General features: G+C 56.3%; 1 protein-coding gene across 1 annotated transcript in view; it reads right to left on the reverse strand.

Moving 5' to 3' along the window:
* The window catches only part of GTF3C1 (general transcription factor IIIC subunit 1), a 74,941-nt gene that overhangs the window by 16,309 nt on the left and 34,532 nt on the right, over positions 1 to 24,100 (reverse strand). Inside the window, exons 9-26 of the mRNA XM_027051143.2 lie at positions 23,295 to 23,607; positions 22,496 to 22,710; positions 20,002 to 20,138; positions 18,791 to 18,944; positions 16,212 to 16,315; positions 15,274 to 15,458; positions 13,569 to 13,847; positions 13,178 to 13,323; positions 12,380 to 12,477; positions 11,782 to 11,878; positions 11,492 to 11,669; positions 8,091 to 8,232; positions 7,582 to 7,717; positions 6,988 to 7,069; positions 6,661 to 6,849; positions 4,807 to 4,964; positions 2,751 to 2,893; positions 556 to 637 (exon numbers count right to left, since the gene is read on the reverse strand). Of these exons, the coding sequence (XP_026906944.1) occupies positions 556 to 637; positions 2,751 to 2,893; positions 4,807 to 4,964; positions 6,661 to 6,849; positions 6,988 to 7,069; positions 7,582 to 7,717; positions 8,091 to 8,232; positions 11,492 to 11,669; positions 11,782 to 11,878; positions 12,380 to 12,477; positions 13,178 to 13,323; positions 13,569 to 13,847; positions 15,274 to 15,458; positions 16,212 to 16,315; positions 18,791 to 18,944; positions 20,002 to 20,138; positions 22,496 to 22,710; positions 23,295 to 23,607 (2,838 nt within the window). The remainder of the gene's footprint in view (positions 1 to 555; positions 638 to 2,750; positions 2,894 to 4,806; positions 4,965 to 6,660; positions 6,850 to 6,987; positions 7,070 to 7,581; positions 7,718 to 8,090; positions 8,233 to 11,491; positions 11,670 to 11,781; positions 11,879 to 12,379; positions 12,478 to 13,177; positions 13,324 to 13,568; positions 13,848 to 15,273; positions 15,459 to 16,211; positions 16,316 to 18,790; positions 18,945 to 20,001; positions 20,139 to 22,495; positions 22,711 to 23,294; positions 23,608 to 24,100) is intronic.

A 24,100-nucleotide genomic window follows, 5' to 3' on the forward strand; every position in this document is an offset into this window, starting at 1 on the left:
CTGAAGAGTCACTTCTCTGCCTGTCCACGGCCCCGGGCTCCCTGAGAAGGGCTGGGTCTCTGCTGTGACCGGCCTCGCCCGGCGCCAGGCCTGACACACGTGCACAGAGCCCGGGGCTGGCACGGCGAGCGGGGGATGAGGAGACTCTGAGCCACAGGGCAGGGAATCTGGGTCTGGAAAGATGGCTTCACTCCTGTCAGCCACCGGCCCAGCCCGCCCACAAAGTATCCAGAAAACTCAAGCCCCGTCCTGTCTGCTAACTTTCCAGGGAGTCCAGCGGTTTGGACTTTCCGAAGAGCAGCCCTGTTTTCTTAATGAAACAGGCCCAACTGCAAAGTGGCGTGTCAGATTCTAACCACCTCTGAGAACCGGTGCTAGAGCCACATCAAACGGGGGCCAAAGCCACAGAACTAAGGAGCCGATCTCCCAGACGTGCGGGAGAAACATCCACGTTGTAAGGCCAGCGGAGGCGCTGCGGGACCCACAGGACGAGACGGGAACCCAGAGACCCCTGCCCTCAGGGCAGGCTGAGCCTGATGACCCAGGGGGGCCTACCTTTGGGTCTTCGTAGTCACCCTTTCGATTCATGAAGTCCCCGACAAGTGCTTTATCCTGGTACACCTCGGCCAGGCAAACCCTGCAGGGAGGGAGGACGGCCGTGAGGTCTGGCTTGTAACGAGGTCAAGGTCTGTGTTCAGAGTCGCCGGAAGGCTCCTGTTCTAACACATCTGGCCTTGGCTAAACAGAGTACGATTTCCTTATACCTGCTGGGTGATGACGGCTCTTAACAGTGCAGGATTTGGGGTCAGCCAACCCTGAGTCAAGTCAGGTCTGTGGCCGCCCACACATCACACGCTCGGCCTCTCTGAGCTTCCGTCCTCCACTTACAAACTGAGAACAGGGACTCCTGCCTGCCTGCCCTCACAGGCATCTGGCCAGGACCAAATGAGATGTCCTATGTGAAGATGTGCTCTAAATGTTAAACTATCACACAGGCCCTGGTGTCACTACGGAAAAGAGCTCTCATCTCCAAAAGCGTTCTCTGTCTGCTACACATCTTTGTCTCTCCGCGACGTAAGGAGAGTCTGACCTGCCCGCTAAGAAGCGCGGGCAAAGGCAACCCGTGTTTGCAGGGCTGCTATGAGCCGGGCACTTGCACCTCCACAAAGAGCTTGCAAGGTGGAGGCTGTCATTCCATCCTAGAGCTCGGTGAGGTGTCGGGGCCCCACGGTCACCTGCCTGCCGAGGGCCGGGGCGGGTGGGCCAGGGGTGGCTAACATTGGCTGTATCGTTCTGTTTGCAGGTGAGGGCACAGCCCCCAAGTGGATACACGTCTCGTGCCGGGTCCTGCGGCTCTGGGCCGCAGCCCTTCGTGCCCCCCTCGCCCAGCAGCCGCTGCGGGACAAGCGGAGGAGCATCAGGCAGGGGCCAGGAAGCCCAAGTTCCAGAACTCACTCCACTGCCAACGCACTATCACCCTGGCCGACTTGCATCCTCTCTCTGGGCCTGTTCCCATTCTGAAAAAAGAGGGGTTTGGAGCAGGTGACCACAGCCCTTCTAGAAAAGTCTAAGATTCTCCACATAGGGCCAAGTGGCTCCCCACAGGAAGGGCCCTCGTGCACTGGCCCCTGCAGACATCTGGAGACGTGTGTGGTTGTCACGGCTGGGGGTGGGGCGCCGCTGGCATCTAGTGGGTGGAGGCGGGGCTTCTACTGAACATGCATCAGTGCACAGGACGGCCCCACAACAAACAATGACCTGGCCCCAAATGTCAGCTGTGCTGAGGGTGAGAAACTGGTCGCAGTGGTTTACTCCACAATCCACGGCTGGGCTGTCTCCCTCTACAACCCAGCAGACGGCAGGCAGCCCACGGCTCAGAGTCAACCCGAGCCACGCTCTCCTGCCGACCCAGGGCACGAACAACTAGTTGGTGGGAGCAGTCCTTCCCAACCCCGCCACGTGCCCCCTCCTGGCCCCGCTCTCGTGCTGGTGGCAACACTCGGGCCCCCCCCGCGCACGGCCCGGACGCCCGCTGGTCCTCCCCACTCGAGCCCACGCCTGTGGCGGGGGCTGACAGGGCGGGCGACAGCGCCGTGCCCTGGCCGTGGGAGGAAGGCCTGGGTGGGCAGCCTCACTGGCAACCGACAAGCCACAACGAGGATGCTTTGCGGCCCCCGGCCAGCCGCCACCACCACGCGGACCCGGCCCTCCAGGGGAACGCCGAAGACGTGCTGAGGACATAATGGGGACAGTGCTCTTGGGTCCGATGACTCCGGTCCTGCCCCGCTTCTTCCTGGAGGGAGCTATGTGACGGGCCCTGATGTGACGGGCCCTGACATCTAGAACCGCCCTGAGCGCTGAAGACAGTGGTGAAACTCAGCAGACACCTCTGCCTGACCACACGCCGCTGGCGGGATGCATTCAGTAAGGCGCCCAGCCTGACTGGCCTCCGCATCCTCACGGGTAGTGAAGAACAACAGCACGTACGTCACAAGGCTGTCCTGAAGCGTGTAAGACACTGGATATGGAAAACGGCCCAGAGGCAGGCCGAGCCCTTGAAAACTCATGAGCGGTTTCACCCACAGGCCCCAACACTCGGGCAGGCTACGGACGAGCTATTGCACACTCACCACTCTCTCTGGACTTTAGAGCGGACTCTTGGACAAACGAGATGCAAGGAGAGTAAAGAACAAACTAGAAGCACGGGAGTAACTGTGGCCCCAACTTATGAAAGTTCAAACACGGCTTACTTATAGTTCAGATAGGCTTGGGGGTTTCGGACTATGTAGCGAGCTCTTCGTCCGACCGAATGGGAGGTTTTATCCAGAGACTCTTCAAAGGTGGAGTGCAAAATGTCCCGCACAACTTGCCAGGGGACAAATGGGCCCTTCACCTGGAACACACACAAGCCAAGAAGGAAAATCAGTATCCCCAGAGCCTGCGTTATGGGTCACGATCGTAAAGGACGGGGGAAGGCATGTTCTGTGGCGCCTCCTTCCTCAGCAGACACTCAAAGCCGGCCCCTCCCGGGTTTACTTGGATCACGTTTACGGAGCACTGACGGTGCGCCTGGCACGAGTGAGGTGCTGGGCAGAGAAGAATAAGCCAAATCCTCAACAACCGGCGGGGAAGAGTGTTCCAGCAAGTAACAGGTACTCGGAGGGCACAGGGTAATGCTGTCTGGAAGGGCAGCATGTTAGGGAAGGTTATGACAAACATGTGTCAGCTGGGCGGTTCTCGAGGTTTAAGAGCACATTGCGTATTCTCAGAAACATTCTGTGCATTAGTAGAAACAGAAGCACTGAATTAGCTTCACCATCAGAGACTCAAGAGAACATCTCCGCCAAAAACATGCAGGAAAGGAGCACCAAGACAGGGAAGGGGCTTGATCACGAGGTTATTCTCCGAAAGCCCCCAGAATGAGGTGGCCCAAGAATGTGGTGTGTATTTAAGCAGATGAGGGGAGGGTCTGCTGCCCCAGAACCAAGCAGGGCTCTCCTGGTCCCACCGGCTGCAAGGAGGGTGGGTGGAGGCAGGCACATCTCTCCGCTATCACAGAGGCAAGGAACAGAGATCAGGGATGGCAGCCTGTCACCTCCAGGTTGTTCCCTGGAGGAAGAACTGGGCTGGAATTTAGGAGGGAATGGGGGGTGAGAGCATCTGGAGAAGTGGTCAAGAAAAGGGATCCAGCAGGCCTGATGCAGAGGGCATTCTGGGCACGGGACCTCCGCCGGGGCTTCTCTTGGCTGATGCGCCCGAGGACAGGGCACGCAACCTGGGCACCAGGGAAGCCGGTGGTGTTACTAACTGGAGGAGGCCCTGGACTACACGGTGGCAGTCCATCCTCTGGCGGCTTCTGTGAACCAGCCTGCCTGGACGTTCGCCTGCCTGGATGGCTCTCCCCACGGCCTGCTGCAAACTCAGAAGATCAGAGCAGGGCAAAGAGGCAGGAATAGTCAGACTAGGAGTCAGTGAGGCTACTCTGGGGAACATGGTGAGACGGGGAGCTCTGGCTCGGGCTGGGGAACCTTCTTGGAGGCAGTGACATCAGAGGAAAGGGGAAGAATTTGCTCGATGGGAAGCCCGTCCCCGGCTGCCGGGGTTCAAGGACACAGACCGGGAAGAAGACGTGAGTGTGGGGGACTGTGGCACGGAAGGCGGCGACTGAGCCGTGACGAAGCCGGAGGGCCAGGCTGAGGCCACCATCACCATCCCACACGGATTCGGGGAACAACGACCCAGTGGTTACCGTGTGGTGAGCACCGTGCTAGGGGCTGTGGCTACGAAACAAACGGGCGGTCTCCCTGCCTTGAGCGGCAGCCACTCCCACAAGCCAAGAGGGGCCAGAAGCAACAGAAGCAGCGTGAAAAGTCCACGTGCGAAGGACACGGTAAGAACGTGGTAATTACTTCCAATTGGCAGGATCAAGGAAGCCTCTCCAGGGATGATAAGCAGTTTTGAAAGAAAAATAGGAGTTTTCCAGGCAGGTGAGGGTGGGAGAAGGGGAGCAGAAAGTGTTAGGTTCCCGGTGAAGAGAGGAAGGACAGCGCCGAGCTGTTTAGCCTGCAGGTAGGCAGAGACCTATGTGTGTTAGCCGAAGGCTGGAAAGAAATGAGCAAGGCCGGGAACATTCATCTGTGGGATTCTGGGAAACGTTTTTCCTGGTGGCCAAGCAAAACAGTTGAGCGTCCCAGGGGCCTTGGGTGTCTGTGTGTGGCCACATAGGGAACAGAGCTCCCCACGACAGGGAAAGCGAGGCGGCAGGCCAGGGAGGGGCAGGGGCCCGGGGGCCCGGGGGCCAAATACCTTGGCATTGAGGACGTTGCTGGCGATCCGGCAGAGCATGAGCAGCCCGTCCTCCTGCATGGACCACGTGACGCGCAGCCGGGTCATCCTCTGCAGCGCGCTCTGGTCGGCCTCATCGTGGTAACGCAGCCTCCTGTTTTTCTCTTTGGGGGACTCTTCTAAGAATATCAGGGGGAGAAGAGAGGGAGCTTCTAACAGCCGGATTGGAGCTGGCACTCTGGAGGGGAAGGGTCCCTACTCGGCTAGTGAGATCTGACCAAGGCTATCAGCTACCAGAATCCCATTGTGTCAGAAACCATAGAAACTAACCGCAAAAGACTCAGGCCTTGACAGATACTTTAACCGCTTCTATCACTTTCTCTCTGGTCAAATTTCATTGTGACAAGCTGGGCAGCCTGAACGCAGCCCATGTCCCATCCCTCCCACCGCGGTGGTAGGCACTCTGACGGCTGGAGCATGTGCAGGGCCCCCACCATTCTCCCGCTTGGCGACCTCTGAGATGCTGGGCACACTCCGGGGCACCATGGGGACAACAAGGTGCAGCCTTCAGGGCTGCCGTGAGGACTGAACCAGACTGGGTATAAAATACCCCGTGCGGTGCCAGTCACCAACATTATGGAGTATTCACTGTATGCCAAACACTGGTTTAAGCTGTTTACATATTAACAACCCATAATCAAAATGCTACTTTGCATCAACTCTATAAGGAGGCAGTTATAATCCCCATTTTGTAGCCGAGGACTCTGAAACACGGTGAGACACGGCAATTTGCCCAAAGTCGCACAGCCCAGTCAGTAGCAGACAGAGGGTCTGAACCATGAGCTCTTACCCACCAGGTTCTCTCAACATCTCCTCCCCTCGGGATAGACTCATGGCAGTTTGACAAGGTAAACACCATATGCTACTGCTAATTCCAAGAGACTGTTTGTTTAGGACGTTTCTTCCAAATTAAGGCAGAAGAAAAGTAGGGTGAGAACATTTGGGATTCCACGGGACACCACCACCGGATTTTGCCTTGTGATGAATTCAGGTCTTTGTGAGCCAAACTGACCCCATGCCTATCTGGATAGGCTGAGCTGAAGTTGGGGGGGGGGGGGGGCGGCGGGGCTTTCCAATGGACACAAGCCTATTTGTTATAAACAGCAGCCAAGTAAACCACTGAAAACAGGTTCCCATTTAAACATTCTGTTCTCATCGGAAAACGGTATAGCTATCAGATCGTTGTTACGACACACAGACCACTTAGATGATGTAAAAATGAACGAAAACACAGGCGCCCATCTCTTCACTGTCCTCCTGCTGTCCTTCGCTAGAATACTTGCCCAGGGGAAGGATCCAAAACAGCAGTCTAAGACACACCCAGGGGGCTCACGAGACTGGAAGAGATCCTGCAGGCCTGGCCTGACCGACTCCCACCTTTCCTCTGAGTTAAAAACACAACGTGACTTTTGAACTTTGCCCCGATTGATATAATGCAAGTATCAAAAGCCAAACCAAAAGAATAATAGGATTTTGGCTGGTTTGAGATGAGGATTTCTGCTAATGATTTTTGCTAAGGTTTTTTCAGTTGAGATGAAGTTAGAAAACTGAACTGAGGGGCGTCACAAAGCTGAAAGACCCTATAAGACACAAAGACAGAGGAAGCATGTAAGAAGCTTGAGGATCTCTCAGTCTGCCAGCTCGATGTGGAGGACGAGACGGCGACCGTGCACAGTCAGCCCTACAAACAGAGGGAGAAGAGAAGCCCGGGTCTGGGGGCAGAGCTCAGCCCCGGCCGCAGTGAGACTGCAGTCCGTCTCTGAGCCGGATTGTACAAAGACAAGGCCTAGCCGACGCGAGCGACCATCACGGGACCTTTTTTCTTCTTCTTGATCTTCTTTCCGGGGTCTTTCTTCAGCCGTTTCCGCTTCTGGCTTTTCCCACCCCTCACTCTCCAGTTCCGGTCCAGTGTGGGCTCTCGGTCCATCTCGAACTGCTCTTCCCTGTCAGTGCAGAGCTCAGACCCTGCTCTGGCTTCCCCCCAGATATTCAACCTGCCACTGCCTGGAAATAAGCACAGGAGGTGAGCATTTCAGGATGAGCCCCGCGAAGGCCAGAAGCCGAATGGAACGTGTGGTAGGTAGTCACGTGGCCTGGGCCGGTCCCGTGCCTGTTTCCAAGGTGAACCCCCAGCTCACGTACCTCCAGCACTGAGTGGCAACGGGCGCCTGGACAGAAACGTCTGGAGTCTCACCATGAGCCCATTTTCAGATGCAGTGTTCTCCTAAAAGACAAGCGCATCACTGGAAAGAAGCAGGGGCTTCCCTGAATCCCCAGGGACCCAGAGCGTCAAATGCACTGAGGTGTACTGGTCTCTGCCAGAGAGGGGAGGGCGGCTGTGCAGCTGCGTTCCAGAAGCCGTCGGGCTGCCCCTGGGGCTGGGCTTCCCCTGGCCAGCCACTTGCTTCTTTCACACGTGCTCCCTCATGTATGACCTGTGTCTCATGGACTTTCTGTTCCTTCTTTAAAAAGGAACACCTGTCCGTGTGACACAATCAGTTAGAATCCATTGAAAAAAACAAAAAACAAAACAAACAACAACACTGGCCAGGCAGGTATTTAAAGGGCCTGATGTGCCTTCAATACATACGGATGTAAGTACTTGTGCCTCTGGTCAACTTTGGTTTTACCAAATCAGAAACAGCGAGCCGGGAAAGGGCAGGCGGGGTGGGCAGCTGCGGCAGCGGCTGGGGAGTGGCCCGGGGATGCGTGTTCCCCGTACCCCCTGAAGCCCACCTTCTTGGCCTTGTTGATGATGTAGCTGGTCCAGATCCAGTTACGCTTTAGGTGCCCGTAGAAACTAGAATCGAGCCCGGCGGCTCCCAGCCCGTCCCCGGGGATCGAGCCTTCGTCCACGACCTCACGGCTCCCCCTGAGAGGTGGGAAGTAAACGGAAGGAGAGACCTTCTTGGGAACTGAAGAGAGAGCCCGCGACATGGTGGAGGTATTTTTCCTAACTACCTTTTACCTTCTTGGTAACACGTGACAGAAGGGAAACGCTTGTCCGACCCCAGAATTTTACATAAATTTCCCAAATTCTGAATTGTGGCAACCAAGTTTGTTCTGTTTTAACAGTATGTGGGCCAAGGGCTGGCGGGGGCCAGAGGGGCCCGTGGCCGCCAATTTGCGGCCTCTGCACCAGAGACGTGGGAGCTCCCGGCCTGACCTGTGTGGCCGGACACCCAGGAGCTGGAGCCTGTGGGACTCCACTTGGGGGCGGGGTGGGGGGGGGGGTGGGGACGCACGTGGTGTACTCCATCAGGGCACACTTGCGCTCCAGATTGTGTTTGTCGATGGCGCTCTCCTGCTCCTTCTGCAGACTGCCCTCCTCATCAGTGCCCTCATCCTGGGTGCCGTTCTTCCTGATGCGCGGGTAGCGCACCACACCTGAGAGAGCAAACGCAAGCTTCCCTGTGGCTGTGGCCACAGCAGTGGCTGTGGCTCCGGCAGGCCGCCTCGCAGCCGCGGGCAAGAGAAAGATTCCCTTCCGGTGACTCCGCTCACCACCGCGGGACAGGCTCTGAAACTGGTAGACCCTCTTCGTACAAATGCGTTATCATAGATGTCAGGGAGTCAAACACTGGGGTGTGAACCCGAGTAAAGGATTTGTACTCTGGCTGAACTCCACGAGGGAGGGAAGGCAAGCTGGCAACAGGAGAGGCCAACGGCCGTGGGGGGATCGCGAGCAGAGGAGCCCTGGGGCCTCCTTCCTCAGGGAAAGCCTACGGAGCTCCTGTGTGCCAGCCAGGAGGAGGCGGTAAGCAAAAATGATGCACTTGGCAGGGGCCGTGGAGTCAGGGTCAGCAGGGATCTGGGCAGATAGCTCAGTGCAGTGTCCCTGGGCCAGGTGGGGTCTGGAGGACAGCCAGATGTTCTCTGGCATTAACACAGTTGAGCAATAGCGTTCTATAAAGGCACAATAAAGAAAACTGTGTTTCTTGCAAGAAAACATAAACCGCTATGAACTGTTGCTTGAGTAAGGCAAAGGAAGATTCTGGTGATTTGCACACTACCAAAGACGGTCTTCTAACATGCTTGACTGGAGACATTAGTCTGGGTGGGGGCGGGGGGTTGCGGGGGAGCCCATGCCCCATACTGCTCGCTGGTGTTTACATAAGACACGGGGTTCAAGCTCTGCTTCAGCCCATAATTTGTTGGTGGTGGTGTTCCTGGCTTAGAAATGAAGAGGTCAACCTCAGAGAGGTCTTCAAGGGAGCTCAAGGTCACACATGTGAATGGCTGGTTAAGCCTAGGAGGACTTAATTAAGGCAATGTTTCTCCTGTGCGCCACCTCACTGTGAGTTCGAAATGCAGATTTAGGCCATCCCCACACCTGCTGAATCCAAAGCTCTGGACAGGGCCCGGTAATCTTCATTTTAACAGTCTCTCCCAGTGAATCTGCTTGGTGATACCCATACCCATGCTTGGTGAGCCCTTGCTCTGAAGGATGCTCATGTCTTATTATATGGTACTTTCCCCTTAGTCCGTGGGGCAGAACCTCCTTGAGTGGTTTTTTTTTTAACATTTATTTATTTTTCAGACAGAGACAGAGCGTGAAGCAGAGAAGGGGCAGAGAGAGAGGGAGACACAGAATCCGAAGCAGGCTCAAGGCTCCGAGCTGTCAGCACAGAGCCCGACGCGGGGCTTGAACTCACCAGCCGCGAGATCATGACCTGAGCTGAAGTCGGACGCTTAACCGACTGAGCCACCCAGGCGCCCCTCCTCGAGTGTTTGTTAAATGAAGGGACAATCGGTGCCTGCTTAATGGACTCTAAGCCTCCCCTATTCCTGCTCATGAACACTAAAAGGGATGGAAATTCACCAGTTGTCAAGCCTCAACAACTCTGGTGCAAATAACATACCGGTTCACAAATTTTTATCTGGGTATAAAATGCAGAGGAATTAGGGCACTCTAAAAATCCGAAATGGTAAAAGCCTAGCTTACTGAATGCCAGAGGATTCTATGAAACACACGAGTTCTGAAACCTGTCTGGACCCATTACATTAAAGGTTCTCACTGCAAGGGTTCATCACCCCGCCAACAGCAAACAAATCTACCAAACGCAAGCGAGCAGTGTGGGTCATGGGCTCCCCCGCAGCCCCTCGCCCCCATCCAGACCTGGGCCTCCGGCTTTCCAAGAAGTGAGGTGCAATGGTGACCTTTCGGCTCTGTGACAGGAGCAAGGGAAGAGGGCTCCCCTCCCAGGTTCAGACCGGACATGGCAGCCCTTCCTCCTAGTAGAAGTGGCACGAAGAGACCAGGTGGAAACTGGCTTGGAGGAAAGAGCACTGGTCTACGGCCTTGCACAAAGCCTCCATCTAGTCAACCAACATTCACGGGACGTCGACCGTGCACCAGGCACTTTGAGACACCGTGGGGATGGAAGCCCAATCTCCTGTGCGCAAGGAATCCTCAGAAAGAGCAGCTGACAGCATAAAGGTGCTGAAAAGCTTCCTCAAAGAGACGATGCTTGATGCACGAGTGGTCACTGCCAGGTGAACACAGGTCAAGGGACATGGCAGGGATAGAAAGAAGACACAAGCAAAGGCCTGACCCCCAAACCCGACTCATCTGACCTGCTGGCCAAATCTGTTCAATTCTTCCTCCAAAACACCTGCCAAGCTGCCCCCCTCCTTCACTGTCACCAGTGGACATCTCTCTGGGACAGGAGTCACAACCCTGTTTCTACTCTTGGGGTCCTCCGTTCATTCCCCACCCAGCAGCCAGGGTGAGCTTTGAAAAATGGAAGGGGCGCCTGGGTGGCTCAGTCGGTAAAGCGTCCGACTTCAGCTCAGGTCACGATCTCACGGTCCGTGGGTTCGAGCCCCTCGTCGGGCTCTGTGCTGACGGCTCAGAGCCCGGAGCCTGTTTCGGATTCTGTGTCTCCCTCTCTCTCTGCCCCTCCCCCGTTCATGCTCTGTCTCTCTCTGTCTCAAAAATAAATAAACGTTAAAAAAAAATTAAAAAAAAAAAAGAAAAAAAAGAAAAATGGCAGAGATCTTGTCACTTCTTGCCTACAACTATCCAGCGGCTTCTTCCTGCTCTTAGAATAAACCCGAACCCCGTACCAAGTCCTACAGGGCCCCCAGAGTCCTGACTCCTCCCTGCTTCTCCAATGGCAGCTGCCACTCTCCTCCCCGCCCTCACCAGCCTCTTGCTTCTCCCAATGATGCACGTGACGTTCCCATGCCTGTACTGCTCTTCCCCGGCTCTGGGCTCCGCCTCAGCCTTCAGAGCTCGGCTCAAATGCCACCCCATTAAAACAGCCTCCACTCATGCCCCTGCATACTTCCTCTGCAGCATCTGTCTTAGCAAGGGACGTGGATCTGTGTGTCTTCTCTGTTGAGAACTAAGACTCAGGAAGGCAGGGGTGCGTGTGTCCGGGTCAGGCCCAGGAATGACAGACACCAGGTGTGCAACAAACACCTACTGAATGCACGAGTGAAGGAAGACAAAGCAGAGTGGCCTGGGGGCCCCTCTACTCGAAGCCCATCGCCCTCCTTCCTCAGGGAGCCCCAAGGACACTCTAGGTCTCTGGAGAACAGTTTGAAAACTGGCGGCGACTTCTAGTTTCTTCTTGCTCTAAACCCCACTGATGGCACAGAGAGCGGGGAGAACAGGGAGCCCCGCAACGACAGACGGTACCTAGAGGGGTGTTGAGGCAGACACACTGCAGGTCAAACCAGTAGTTCTCCACATCCTGCATGGACTTCAGGACATAAAGACGCCTTTCGAAGGGCCGGCTGCTGCGGGCCAGGTTGTAATGTGGGTCACAGATGGTGGTGTCAACGATGACCGCGTTCTTCTTCAAGAAAATGAACACCTAGGGAGACGCGGACGGGGCGAGGGGGGGAAGCTCAGAACCACGGCCGGCCAGCTGTCTGGAAACTGCTTGGCCATCAGGACCCCCTTCGTTTGGGCACGGGACACGTTACCTGATCCTTGTCCTGAAACTTTTCTGTGGGGCCGAACTGCAGCAGCCCCATGTGGCACAGCCTCTGAAGGTTCTCCACCACAGAGAAAATGTAGCGTCTGGAAAACAGAGGGGAGCGGCGGGTTCCGGTGCCAGCGCACTGGGCCGTGGCCAGGGGGTCCGCGTCGGGCGAAGGCGTGGGACTCGCTCGTGGCGCCCTCTTCTACCTCATGGGGCCTGACCTGTGCAGAGACCCGGAAGCCCCTTCCCGGCACCCGACCAGGGCAACAGAGCGTGGATCCGACATGGGGTTTTGATTGAGAAAGAAAAATTAGCCAAAGGAAAAAAAAAAAAAAAAAAACGACTCCGAACCTCGCAGTCTTTGTCGACAGATTTTACTTGAACCTTGAAATTAAGTGACAAAATTCTCCAGCCCCCACTTCGTCTGCCTCTGTGCTTTACCCAGAAGGCTCACAGGGTCACTGAATGAATGAAAACCCCGAGTTTTCTGAAAACCCCCAGAACCTTTTTCTGCTCCTGGTGAACAATTATTCAGAACCCTAACTTCAAGGGGCCCACTGGGACTGTCACCCAGCCTGCATCGTTTTCAGGGACCTTACCTCTTGTACAGAAGCTGCTGTCGGATGGGCCTGGGGAGAAAGCGGATCAGCGTGTGCTTCTTCAGAGGGTCGTTCAGAAACTCCTCAAGGTTGTCTACCTAAGAGGTCATTTTCAAGATCAGCTTACCCTCAAGGCCAGGGTCAATTGCAAGAACCGTGAAAAAACACACACCACTCTTTTCCGGGCAGCAGTCTCTCTGAACCTATTGTCTCCTTTTTTGTACTTACCAAATTTCTAGAAGCATATTGCTACAACATAATTATTTGTCTCTTTCGATATATCTAATTGATCTAACTTTAAGTCTTTCAAGTATTTCCTTTGACACACCAAGCAACCATCCATCTATCCAGCCAATAATTTATCTATGTGTATCCAGCCACCCTGTTTATCCTGTCTATCTATCTACCCACCCACCCATCCATCCATCCAATCATTCTCCATCACCTACCTATCTACCTATCTGTCTGCTTATCTACCCACCCATTCATCTAATCTATCCATCCATCCATCCCATCTCTCCATCCATCCATCTCATCTCCATCTATCCCCCTTCCCTCCATGCCTCCCTCCCTTCCTACCTTCCTTCCACCCGCTCATCCATCCACCCAACCATCCACCCATCCAATCCATCCATCCATCCAATCCATCCTTCCTTCCATCCATCCATCCATCCATCCATCCATCCACCCAGACAACCACAAGTCTGGAAGTACTTTTTCCCTTGACCAGGTGAGTGTAGGTCCTCTGGTCTAGGCTGAGGGACCAGCCCCCACAATAGCCCTGGGAGTCATCAGTACCTTATAACTGACTTGCACAATCTGAATGAAGATGGAAAGGGGCAGGCAGAGGAGAATGTCACTGACGAGAGCCCAGCCGAAGCCAAAGTCCTTATGGACAGGGATGGGAGGGACATAGCGCATCCATGAGGCTTCATCCACATACACTAGGAGAGAATCAGAGTCAGTGCTACAGGCAGGGTGCCAGACATGATGGTGACATCATCCCGGTAGGTCCGGATTCCCTCTCACCACAAACTCGGGCAAAACCCTACTTGTCAGGCAGGAGGCCCACGGGTTCATAGAGTCTAGATTATGACTCTACTTTGATGGGGCGCTGTGGGGATTCAGCCAGTTCAGATGAGAAGGATGAGGAACCATTAGGACTCCCCTCCAGAGGGCAACAGCTCACCTTTCTCCGTGGGGGGCTCCACTTCAGTTTCCAGGAAGGTTCCCCCTAGGCTGTCCTTGGGCAGGGCATCAGAGGAGGTCTCCATGTAATTTCTGGAGAAGGGCCGGACTCCCATCCTGCCTGACTCCTGCTTTCCCATTCTTCTTTCACTGCCAAGGCCCAGCTTTGTCCGCACATGGCTGGCAGGGTGCCCGTAGATTAGGTACCACAGGAACATGTGTACCACCCGCAGGCGAGGCATTTTGGGCAGAAATCCTAGAGAACGGCCAAGTCCTGGAACTGAGGCAAGAGGGGGTGGGGGGAGGGAATGCTTGAAAACTCCCAGATTCACTTCAGTTCAGTCCACTCAAACTCACGGTGAGCGCTGTTCGGACTCTCACAGAACTTACTTTCTAATACTTTTTAGGTATTAACAAGATACCTAAAGTCACACGACAGATGGAAACGGCCGGTGCAGAGAACCAGTGGGGACGTGGGGGGAGGGCTAGAATTCCACCTGGAGGGCAAATAAGGTGGTGGTGGTGGGGACACGCAGGGACTTGGGGATGTGCACCCTGGGACAAACGCAAGGTGCCGGAGGTAAGCGTGTGCCCGGCACATACCGTGGAGGGCCAGAGGCCGGGGGGGTGGGGGGGGAGCAAGGAAGGAGGAGAGTGCAGTGAGCGAGCCAGAGTGTGACAGAGGAGGATACCGCCACACAGAGCCTGACAGGCCTCCGCACGGGGACCTGGGCTTGACAGGGCTGTGCAAAACACCCCCACATCGGGGTTCTTTGAAAGCATCCTGTTTCTTTGTTGACACAAATAAAGTACTCCTTGGCTTTTCCCAAGGAGAGAGGACAGGAGAGAAAGTAAGGAGCCACAGGATCAGGGAGCGAGGGCGAGCGGGCAGAGGCCCTCCTCCACTGCCGTGCCCACTCGAGCAGCATGCTCACTGCCTTCTGTGTGGCCAGCGCGTGGGCCGATCTGCCGCCCCGGCACTGGTCCCGGCCCTGGGCTCCCACGGACTGCGGTTGCTAACCACGGAACACCCCGGGACCCGCAGAGCAAGGGCAGGCCTCCTGCGGTGATGTGGCTCACCGAGGGAGGTCACACACACACACGCTGTCTTCTGCCCCGGGATCTCAGGTCTGCTGTGCTGCGCCCACACCGGGCCACGGCCCGTGCCCCATGAGCCGGGAGAAGAGTGACGCGTACCTGGCCGCCTGCACTGGGCCCGCACCCTTTCACACTAGGGCGGCTCGACGGGGGCCGAGGGAGGAGGCAACCCTGTCGGAGAACGGACTCTGGGAAAATGACACGGTGTTCAAACTCATCAGTGACTAGATCTACCAGAAGGTCTATGGGGTCGGGAGGGATGGAGGTTTTCTGTGGTGTATGTGGTTCATATCCCAGCCCAAGGATGCGGAGCAGAATGAATCTTTGTGCCTAACTCCTCTCGCTAGGATCTAGCAGTTTCATCTGAGTCTCATACTCAGATGTGAGGCCCACTGGGCAGAGACCATGCCCATTTTGCAGATGGGGGTATTGACGGCAGCAGAAGTCACGTGGCCAGCCCCACATGACCCAGCTAGCCACGCAAACCTGATTCCTCGGACTCTAGCCGAGTGCTAGACTGCAGAACACCAAGTGACTCAAACGCCATCATGCAGCCAACCACCAACCACCGACACACCATCAGACGTCGTCGAGAAGCTGCTTTTTACCTACAACAGGGTGATAATTTTTCAGCTGGGTGATGCCCATTTTCTCATCCGTTTTTTTCACCCGTCCAGTTTCTGATTTGGAGGAAGTATTCAGCTGAGAGTCTCCTGATCCGCTCGGACCCTCTTTTTCTGGACTTTCTTCTTCAGCTTCTGCTTGAGGCGCTGGAGGCTGGACCACTTTAACCCTGCAGTTCAAATAGAAGATCAATACCCTGCTGGGAGGACCAAGAGCTGGGAGAAAGGACAGGGTCTGTCCTGGCAGATCAGATGAAGCCACTTGGCCCTGGAGTTTCAACCTTGGCTGCCCGCAGGAGCCAAGCAGATGCTGTGCATGAATAAAATGTGTCAGGTCACGAGATGTTTGGGGACGACAAGGGCTGTGGAGACCTGCAGAGTGTGCCCCCACCTCCAGGACAGCCTTCTGAGAAAGGCGGCCCAACGTGCGGGTCCTCTGACGCTTTCAGAAATGCCAGAGGTAACGGATTTGATGGGAAATCAATCAGCAGCCAGTTCAAAGTATGTGAGCCAAGGTCCGCAATCCACGCGGAGCCCTCTGCCTGCCCATCGGCCATCTCCAGGTTAAAGCCGGCTAAGAATTTTCTCCCATCCCCGAGTTTTCTCAGTCCGCGAGACACTTCACAAGATTAGAGAAGGCCTCAGAAAGGCCACTGGACTCATTTGGAGCCATTAGGGGACTGAGCGAGCCTCGCACACACAGGGCCTATGGTTCGGAGTGCTCTGTTGATGCCGCGAGGCAGAGTCGAACAAACGAAATGAGGACTTTGTTTTTTCTGAAAACTCAAGAAATTGCTCCTAAGCCCGTGAGTGTGTTGATCTCACACGAGTGCGAATAAAGGGTGCTCGTGAAAGCTGCTCCAGGAAGGCCACAGAGACCCAGGCGGCTTCCCTGTGAATTCCCGCGGGGCGCTGCGACTTGCCTGTTTGCCATGCTGGAGTTGGAGATCCGGAAGCGCACCTGCTCGATGGCACTCCTCACGAGCGGGTCATTCTGGTCCATGGATGGGTGCACGACCAGGTCCACCTGCAGAGAGGGCGGAGCAGCGTCCCACAGGGCAGGGGGGGGAGCCGGGGGACACGGAGCTCTACGGCTCGGTTCCTTGCCGGAACACTGGCTGTGCCTGCTTTCACTAACACTTCCAAGAGACACGTGTAAGCCCGGAGCAAAAGGTGTTGCTGAACGGTCTGCCATGACAATTTCTGGCATCAAAATCCCTCCTCCAGCGACCGAGCGAGAGAGCTCTGTCATCGGTGACGTGCCGCTCTGCTCAGGTGAGGACTTTCTGGCCTGGAGCCGGAGCGACCTGCCCTGCAGTCCCCTGGTGGGGCTGTCCCGGCCCGGGGGCCTCCGCAGCTACCTGGTGGCCCGCTCCTGACGCCCCCCTCCAGCTATCTGAGAATTTCCCACAGTTGTTCGTGAATCCTGAGGCCTCCCATCTGGAAAAGGTAAGCAGCTTTCATTAATCGCCCCTCGCTGAGTGCCACCGTGGGACTCCTGCCAGGCGCACTTGGAAACCGACTGGCAGAGGGTTTACAGCTGCTTTCGCTATTTTACCTCTGCCAAGGTACTGGAGCTGAACGGCTAGGGCGGTTACCATTTCGTGAGTGCTGTCTAGGAGGGCAGATGGGAACGGCCTGGGGGAGCAGAGGGATGTGAGTGCGTTGGCCGGGCAGGATGGCAGGCCCTGGGGCCAGGGGCCCCGGAGAGCCAGGCTTCTCCTCCGTCTCTGCCACTGGCAGGAGAGAGCAAGGTAAGGTCTTCTAAACATGGGACTCTGGCCATCAGGCTTCACGCCGAGAAGGCCAAGAATGCCCTGAGAGAGGCTGATCACAGGGACTGGGCGGCTCGTTTGTGAAATGGGGGCCCCTCCCCCACGCCCTGCCAACTTTTCTGGGATTTTGTGGGGCGCAAAAGGGGTGGTTAGGTAACACTTTGGTGTCCTTAAAAGCCTGGTGCAAATACAAGGCATTCCTGTCTCCCCACTGTCCACAGCCGGATGGCTCGGCCACCTCCCCGAAGGCCCAGCGGGCAGTACAGGACGCAGGAGCAAAGGCCGAAGCGGACGCTGCCACACGGGGCAGAGGGGTGTGAGTGCGTTGGGGGATCAACGTGCCTTCGGGGGATCGGAAGGCAGCCTGCTGCTGGCGTGCGCTCGGTGAACCAGAGAAGGAGCTGCTGAGCTACTTAAGCTTATTCTGGAGGCAGCTCGTCCCAGCGGGAAACGGCCACCAGCACGGTAGCACCGGCAGTGCCCCGCGGCAGAGGCCCCCGTGCCGGCGCCTTCGCTTTCGAGGTGGTGCTTCCCTGCCCTCACCCCTCACCCCTGCCTCCACACAGCCTGGTGGATGCCACACTAGGCCGAACGGGAGCCTGAGACACAGTGGGCACCTGTGGGAGCCGCCCCTCTCCACTCTCAGACTGGGGGTGGGGGGGGTGTTCTTGTCCTCGATCACCGTCCCAAGCAGGACGCCCGCATCTGAAGCAACTGCTCTGTGACGAAGCACAGAAATCGCAGGTGCTGCTGCTGAGGGGTGGGGGCTTTTGTGCTCCGATGACAGAGATCAGCACACGGACCTCCTGCCCGCTCCAGGAAAGGAGTGGCAGGCCGGCGGGGGGCAGGAGGAGGCAAGGCCAAGGGGCCCCGATGGCAGGTATAAAAACTGATGAAAGCTGCCACCCTGGAACGGCAGAAACGCTTTAAGTCACTCTGTATATCGCTCTGTGTTTTTCAAACCTCGAACGTCTCAAAAAAGTAAGATAAAGTAAAAAAAGCCAGAAATGACCTTGCCAGCTTATTAAGGAAACAAAACATTGAGGCACAGCTTTCTTAAGGCAGAGGTTTAAAACGTAGCCAGAACGCAAGGTCAGGCAAGTGCAAGTGACTGTCCCCGCAGCAGCTTTCCTATGGTCCCGTGCCCAGCAGGGCGATCTCTCAAATCACTCTGCCCCTGAAAAATGGAGGCCTTGGAGTATGAGCAGGGCTGCTGAGCTATGGTTGCTATGGGAATGGCCCTAAACTTTAAATCTTACAGAAACAGATAAACTGAGACAGAAGATCTATGGCTCCCCTGCCAAGCCGCCCCGGCACTCGCTTCCTCGGGGACGTCTCCTCGGATCTCGGTGGAAACTGTTCTTGCTGCCTCGTCTAAACCTTCCACCTGCTAAATGTGGCTCGATGTCGGCCAGCACTGCCCTGCCGAGCTCCAGGGAGTCCTACTTGCCTTCCTGTCGTTCAAGGCTGGGCTGTGGGCCGGACACCTGCTCTAAGGCCTGAGTGTGCTGCTCTGAGATCCAAGCAAGTCATTCCCCTTTTCAGTGGCCAACCTCCACAGAAAATCGGCACGGCCCCCGTGACCCAGATGGGGAGGCACAGGGGGAAATTCTGAGTTACTGGCAGCAAAGGAACAAGTGAAAGCTGACGGGCACAAGAGAAGCCGGTCAAGGAAACTTCCAACGGCACGGGGCTGGCGCGGTGGGCGTCAGGAGAGCCACGTGTACCTTCTTCTTGATTCCATCCTGAATAACCGTAGTCCGGTACAGTCTCAAGAGACCTTCCTCGGACAGGTTTCGCACCAAGCGGACGATGGACTTCTTACAGCACTTGGTAGACACGCCTTCTTGCTTCTCCTGATCCATGATCATTTTCTGAATCCTGGGGTGTCACAAAATAAGACGTTAATATTCCCAATCTCAGCAAGGAAGATCTGTTTCAACCCCCTTTCAACCCAGGCAGCTGAGAGCCTGCCTAGTGGTAACCAGCAGAAACTCGGGGAGAGTCAGAGGGGGGTTTCGCCATTGAAGGGCTGACTTCTGGACACGTTACAGTCAACGCTTTTAGCGATAAATGAGTTAGCTAAAGATGAGCCGCCAAGCACAGCAGCGTCACATTCTGAGCCTTTCACCAGAACCTGACGATGACGGCAGGGACACTAAGCGCCACGACGGAGATGTCTTCATCCGTCTTTGGGTTAATTTAAGGCCCGAAGGATTGTCTAATGTACTGTCGCCGACACTCTCAGGTACGCAGCTCTTTCTGATTCCTCTCCTCAGACATCTTACTGAGTCACTACAGGGATGTTTCTAGCTCACCCACCGATCATCGAATGGCAGGGCCGGAAGGACATTCGGACGCCCAGCCAAACCCCTCACTGCACAGACGAGGCCACAGTGTCTGCACACGGTCTCCCCATTCCCTAGAGAACAAGTGGCTTTGACGCCGAGTGCCTCAGAAGCCTGAAGATGCCGCCCAGGAGGCAGCGGTGATGGTGGGTTAAAGGACCCCACCAGAGTGCAGAGCCTCTCCGTGAACAGAGCCACCGCAAACACACAGGTTCCACCCGCGTCTCTTTGTTTTTGCTTCCATGTAAGATTGCATTTGAACAAAAGGCCCCATGCTGACCTAAGAAAAGTTCGTAAGCTGATGCTGTTATCTCAGTCCCTCCTCCAAGGAGAGAGGAACTCTCCCCAACTTCCACTTCTAGCTCAGTCACTCTCTCCCCATCTAGCGTCTCGATGTTCTGCAATGCCTACACTTTCCGAACCACTAGAACAGATGCTGAATCCTTTCTACCAGACAGGGATGCCACGAGAGTCTATAGAGCAGAAGACGCCAATGCCTGTCGGTCATTTCTGTGGCTTGTGACAACGAGCTGGCCTGAGATTTACTGTCAGTGCAAGACAGACAGACAGACAGACAGATAGCTCCTTACGTGAACAAGCTCTCAATTAAGCGTAGGTTGGTGACGGCTTCTATGATCAGGTTCCTGCGTTTGAGCAGCCGGTAGGTTTCGTGGGGTTTGTCTTGGCCCGGGCCGTGCTTCCCTGTCTTTTGGGAACTGCCACTCTCCTAGAGCGAGGACCGAGAGGACAAACATACAACAGGTTTGGCAAGGTTAGGGGGCCAGACGCCATTCCTGTGGGTGCGCTTTGCCTCACGAGGGAATTTCTAAGCCCATGTTTCAAGAAGGAAAGTCAAGAGGGCTTGTTTCTCTGGGAATATGGGACGGAAGCAGAGGCAGGCTTCCGGGACCAGGCTGTCCCTAGGTAAGTCAGGATGTGTGCCCAACGACAGACGAAGGGAGAAGACAGATCCGTGTTCTGTCTCCCATTCCTGCCAAAGCTCCCATGAACTTGTGCCATCTGCCCTAGGATCAAATCTGTGAAGCCCCAGTGTCCCTGAAGGGAAAGGAAATCCTGACTCTAACATACTCCTTGCGGATCACTCAGCACAAACGAACCCCCGTGGCGGCCCGGGGCCTGTTTTGCCGGATGCGCTCCTCACTTGCAGAGACGCTTCAGGAGAACGAGAATGTCCCGCTGTCAGGACCACCGGCTCCAGATCACTTCCCGGCTGAGTGCCGGGGCTTCGGGAGAGGAACGGTTCTTTCCTGAAGGGGGACCGGCTCAAAAGGGCTCAAGATTCAAGAAGGGGCCCGGGAGAAAGACCTTTGTGCTCCCCTGCACTGCAGAGCAAACATTTTGGGGGTGGGGGGAGGGGACCTATGAGTAAACTGGCCACGTGCTGTGGGGCCGCTGGAGAGCATGGTGAAGAACGTGCTTTGCCAATGGCCCTCCAGATACGTCGCTCGTGCCCTCTTCTCAGCACGGATGTAGAAAGGACAGCATTCTGCCATTACTCTGGGAACAGATTTCTGGGAGGAAGAGAAAGAGCTGAGCTGGGCAGCAAGCGAAGGAATTCTGGGACCCGGCAGGAGCACGCTACGGGAGACGTGAGCCGGATCAGAAGGTGCAGCAGGGGCGAGGGTGTGAGCAATGCAGACAGACCCTCCAGAACCTGCTGGGATCCACGGGCTGGCAGGCCCAGCTTCTTCAGTTCGACACAGACCCAACCAGGACTTGAGAAGTTATGGCGCCCAGAGCCTCGGAAAGGGCTGAAAGGCTCTAGAACAACCCACGGAAAACATTCGCACCCTGCGCCCCATCGCTTCTGCCGCGGGGGTGGTACCAAAGCACAGGTGTCCACACCAGGAAGGGAGCAGCATGGGGGGAGCCCTGCGCACATGGTTTCCAGTCCTCACTGTGTCATTCGCTGAGCAGGTGCAAGTCACTTGATCCCGGGGGGCCTGCACTGTCTCGTCCCAGCCGAGACAACGCTTCTCTCTCAGGGGTGTCCGGAGGCCTCAGAGAGAGCAGCAACAGCCCCTACGGCCGCCTGGTCACAGCTGTGCACTGTGCTGGGGGCCCCGTCCGCTGCCGGGGCGCTTCCGAAGCCCAGAGCCCAGGCGGTGCCGCTGGCAGCATCTGAGGCACGTTTGAGTGACAAAGGACGGCACAAGGTGCCCCGAATCGCATCATGAGAACGGCGGGCCCGTGTCAACTGCCTTTCTAATCCCTCTAATTACGCGAATGAAAAGCATTGGGTTCTATCGCATCTCTGACGCTGGCACACAACAGTGTTTGGCCAGCACGCGCTAAGCAGTCTTGGCTTTCTTTTTTTCTATTTTAGAATTAGCTTCCTTTTATGGCAAAGGACGTTGGCCTTTCATGGAAGGCAGGGCTTCTCAACACTGGCACTGCTGACATTTGGGGCTGGACAATTCTCTCTCGTGGGCTCTCCTGCAGGTTCTAGGATACGTCTCCGCCAGCCACGGCCAGACGTCCCCCGGGGGCCCAAATCGCCGAGCGTGGGAACCACTAATCTAAACGAACGTTCCCTCCAAAATAAGTTTTACGTGAAGAAAGCAAGTCGTTGGAGATTAAAACACCGTGTCAACAGCGGTGCGGGTGCTTTCTGGTTGGGCAAAAAGGCGGTGTATAAACGAGCACCGTGTTACTTCCTGGGCAGGACTAGCCCACCGCCTGGCACAGAGCGAGCACTCAGCGTGCAGCGCTTTTCCTGTTACTGATTTTGTTGTTGCTGTGACTTTTTTAAATGTCTATTTATTTATTTTTGAGAGACAAACAGAGAGAGAGCAAGCGAGAGAGCGTGAAGAAGGGGCAGAGAGACAGAGAGAGACGGAGAATCCCAAGCAGGCTCTGCACTGCCGGCACAGAGGCTGATGTGGGGCTCGATCCCATGAACCATGACATCATGACCTGAGCTGAAACCAAGAGCTGGATGCTTAATGGACTGAGTCACGCAGGTGTCCCTGCTGTGATTCTCAAACACGGGACCGAGAAGGCCAAGGTCCACCCGCCACAGGCCCCTGCTGGACAAAAGGCATCCCCACTGTGAGCCCTCACCTTCGGGTTTTCAAGCCTGACCTCTTCGATCACGGTCATGTCGCCACTGTTACTCTCCATGCAGTGGGAGCCAAAGGGCGCGCCGGGGTACGAGGAGGCGCTGGTGTCCAGGAGGCTGTCCCCGCCCGCAGAGCTCTGGCAGGCCTTCTCCTCGGCCACCGCTAGCGAGGAGGGCAGCTGCTTCTTCAGTGGGTGGAGGTTTACCTTCCAGCCACCTGCAGTGGAGGGGGCGGGAGAGGCATGAATGAACGGTGGCCATACGGAGGAACGGAGAAAGGGGCACTTACGCTCGCCCAGACAAGGCCCACGCAGGCCGACGATTCCTTCTGGTTGGTTTGAGGATGGGGGGAGGACCCAGCGAGCAGCGGCGCCGCCCCTCCCCACCCCCCGCCACCACCCCGCGCTTAGCTGGATACCAGACTCGCAAGCTTGTCTTCGTCTCCACCCTCCGCATGTTTAAAAAAGTCTGTAACTAAACTAAAAACTCGAGGGCCCTCAGATCGCTGGAGAGAAGGGGACAGAGGAAGTTTACTGGATTCCATCCCTTGAATGGTAAAGACACCACAAGACAAACCGAGTATCTGCCAAGGGGAACTGCCTTGCCAGCAGCCAGGGGACAGACCACGTGACCATCTCCTCTAGACACAGGGTCATGTGACCGTGTCCCCAGTCAGGACAGCACCAAGGGCGCCCTCAGGTGCTAAGTGAACGGGCTGTTCTCTGAAGACCCCCGGAGCAAGGGAGGATTGGCAGCAGCTCTGACCGAGGCCCCTCCCCGCGGCCCGAGAGCACCCCGTACCCTTCGCTGGGGTGGAGTGATGAGGCTGGGTCCCGAGACCGGCGCCGAAGCAGGCTCTCCCGTCGCCCTGGGACACTCTGCCTTTCCTCTTGCTGCTGCCGCCGCGCTCCTCTTCGCTGTCTGAGTCGGAGAGGAAGCCGTCCTCCACCTCGGGCAGGAGGGACTCCTCCTGCACCGAGGCCAAGCTCACTGTGGTCAGCAGCTTGCTCCGGGCCTTCTCTCTCTTGTACTGCCGGCTGAGATCGCTCTCTTCTGCAAATACGCACGAGATGTACTTGGTGGTCCGCTGCCGGCCCTCGTCCTCCATGAAACCCTGGTGGGGAGGAGACGGGTTGAATCTCATCTGGGGGGCGCTGCCATACTCGGGCACACGGGAGAGCGGGGGGCTGCAGTATCTATCTCCTGATCCTTCCCGCACCTCCCCTGTCACCACCCAGGCCCCACGTCCGCCCAGCTGACGCTCCGTTGCCGTCTGCCTGTCTGGCCATCCCTCAGGTGCCGTTTCCACAGGCCTGTCGGAGATGGGTTTTCAAACCGCAGCCCTGAATGTGTGTCTGCTCTATGGGACCGTGAACTCCTTGAGGGCGGGGCCCTCCCTTGGCCCTCCCCATCTCCCGGTGCCTGGCACCAGACTGGGCCCACAGGAAATGGTTAGCGAGCAGTGAGTGTTGGCTACGCAGAATTTGAGGGCTCAGAACCGCTGTCACAGACTGGAGATCGCCAGCCCCATGCAGTCCCTGCCTCTGGGACGGAGGATGAGGTCATCACCAACCCACACTCACCCGTATCTTCAGGACGGGGGAAAG

This window comes from Acinonyx jubatus, chromosome E3 (genome assembly GCF_027475565.1).
Source record: "Acinonyx jubatus isolate Ajub_Pintada_27869175 chromosome E3, VMU_Ajub_asm_v1.0, whole genome shotgun sequence".
Lineage (NCBI taxonomy): Eukaryota > Metazoa > Chordata > Mammalia > Carnivora > Felidae > Acinonyx > Acinonyx jubatus.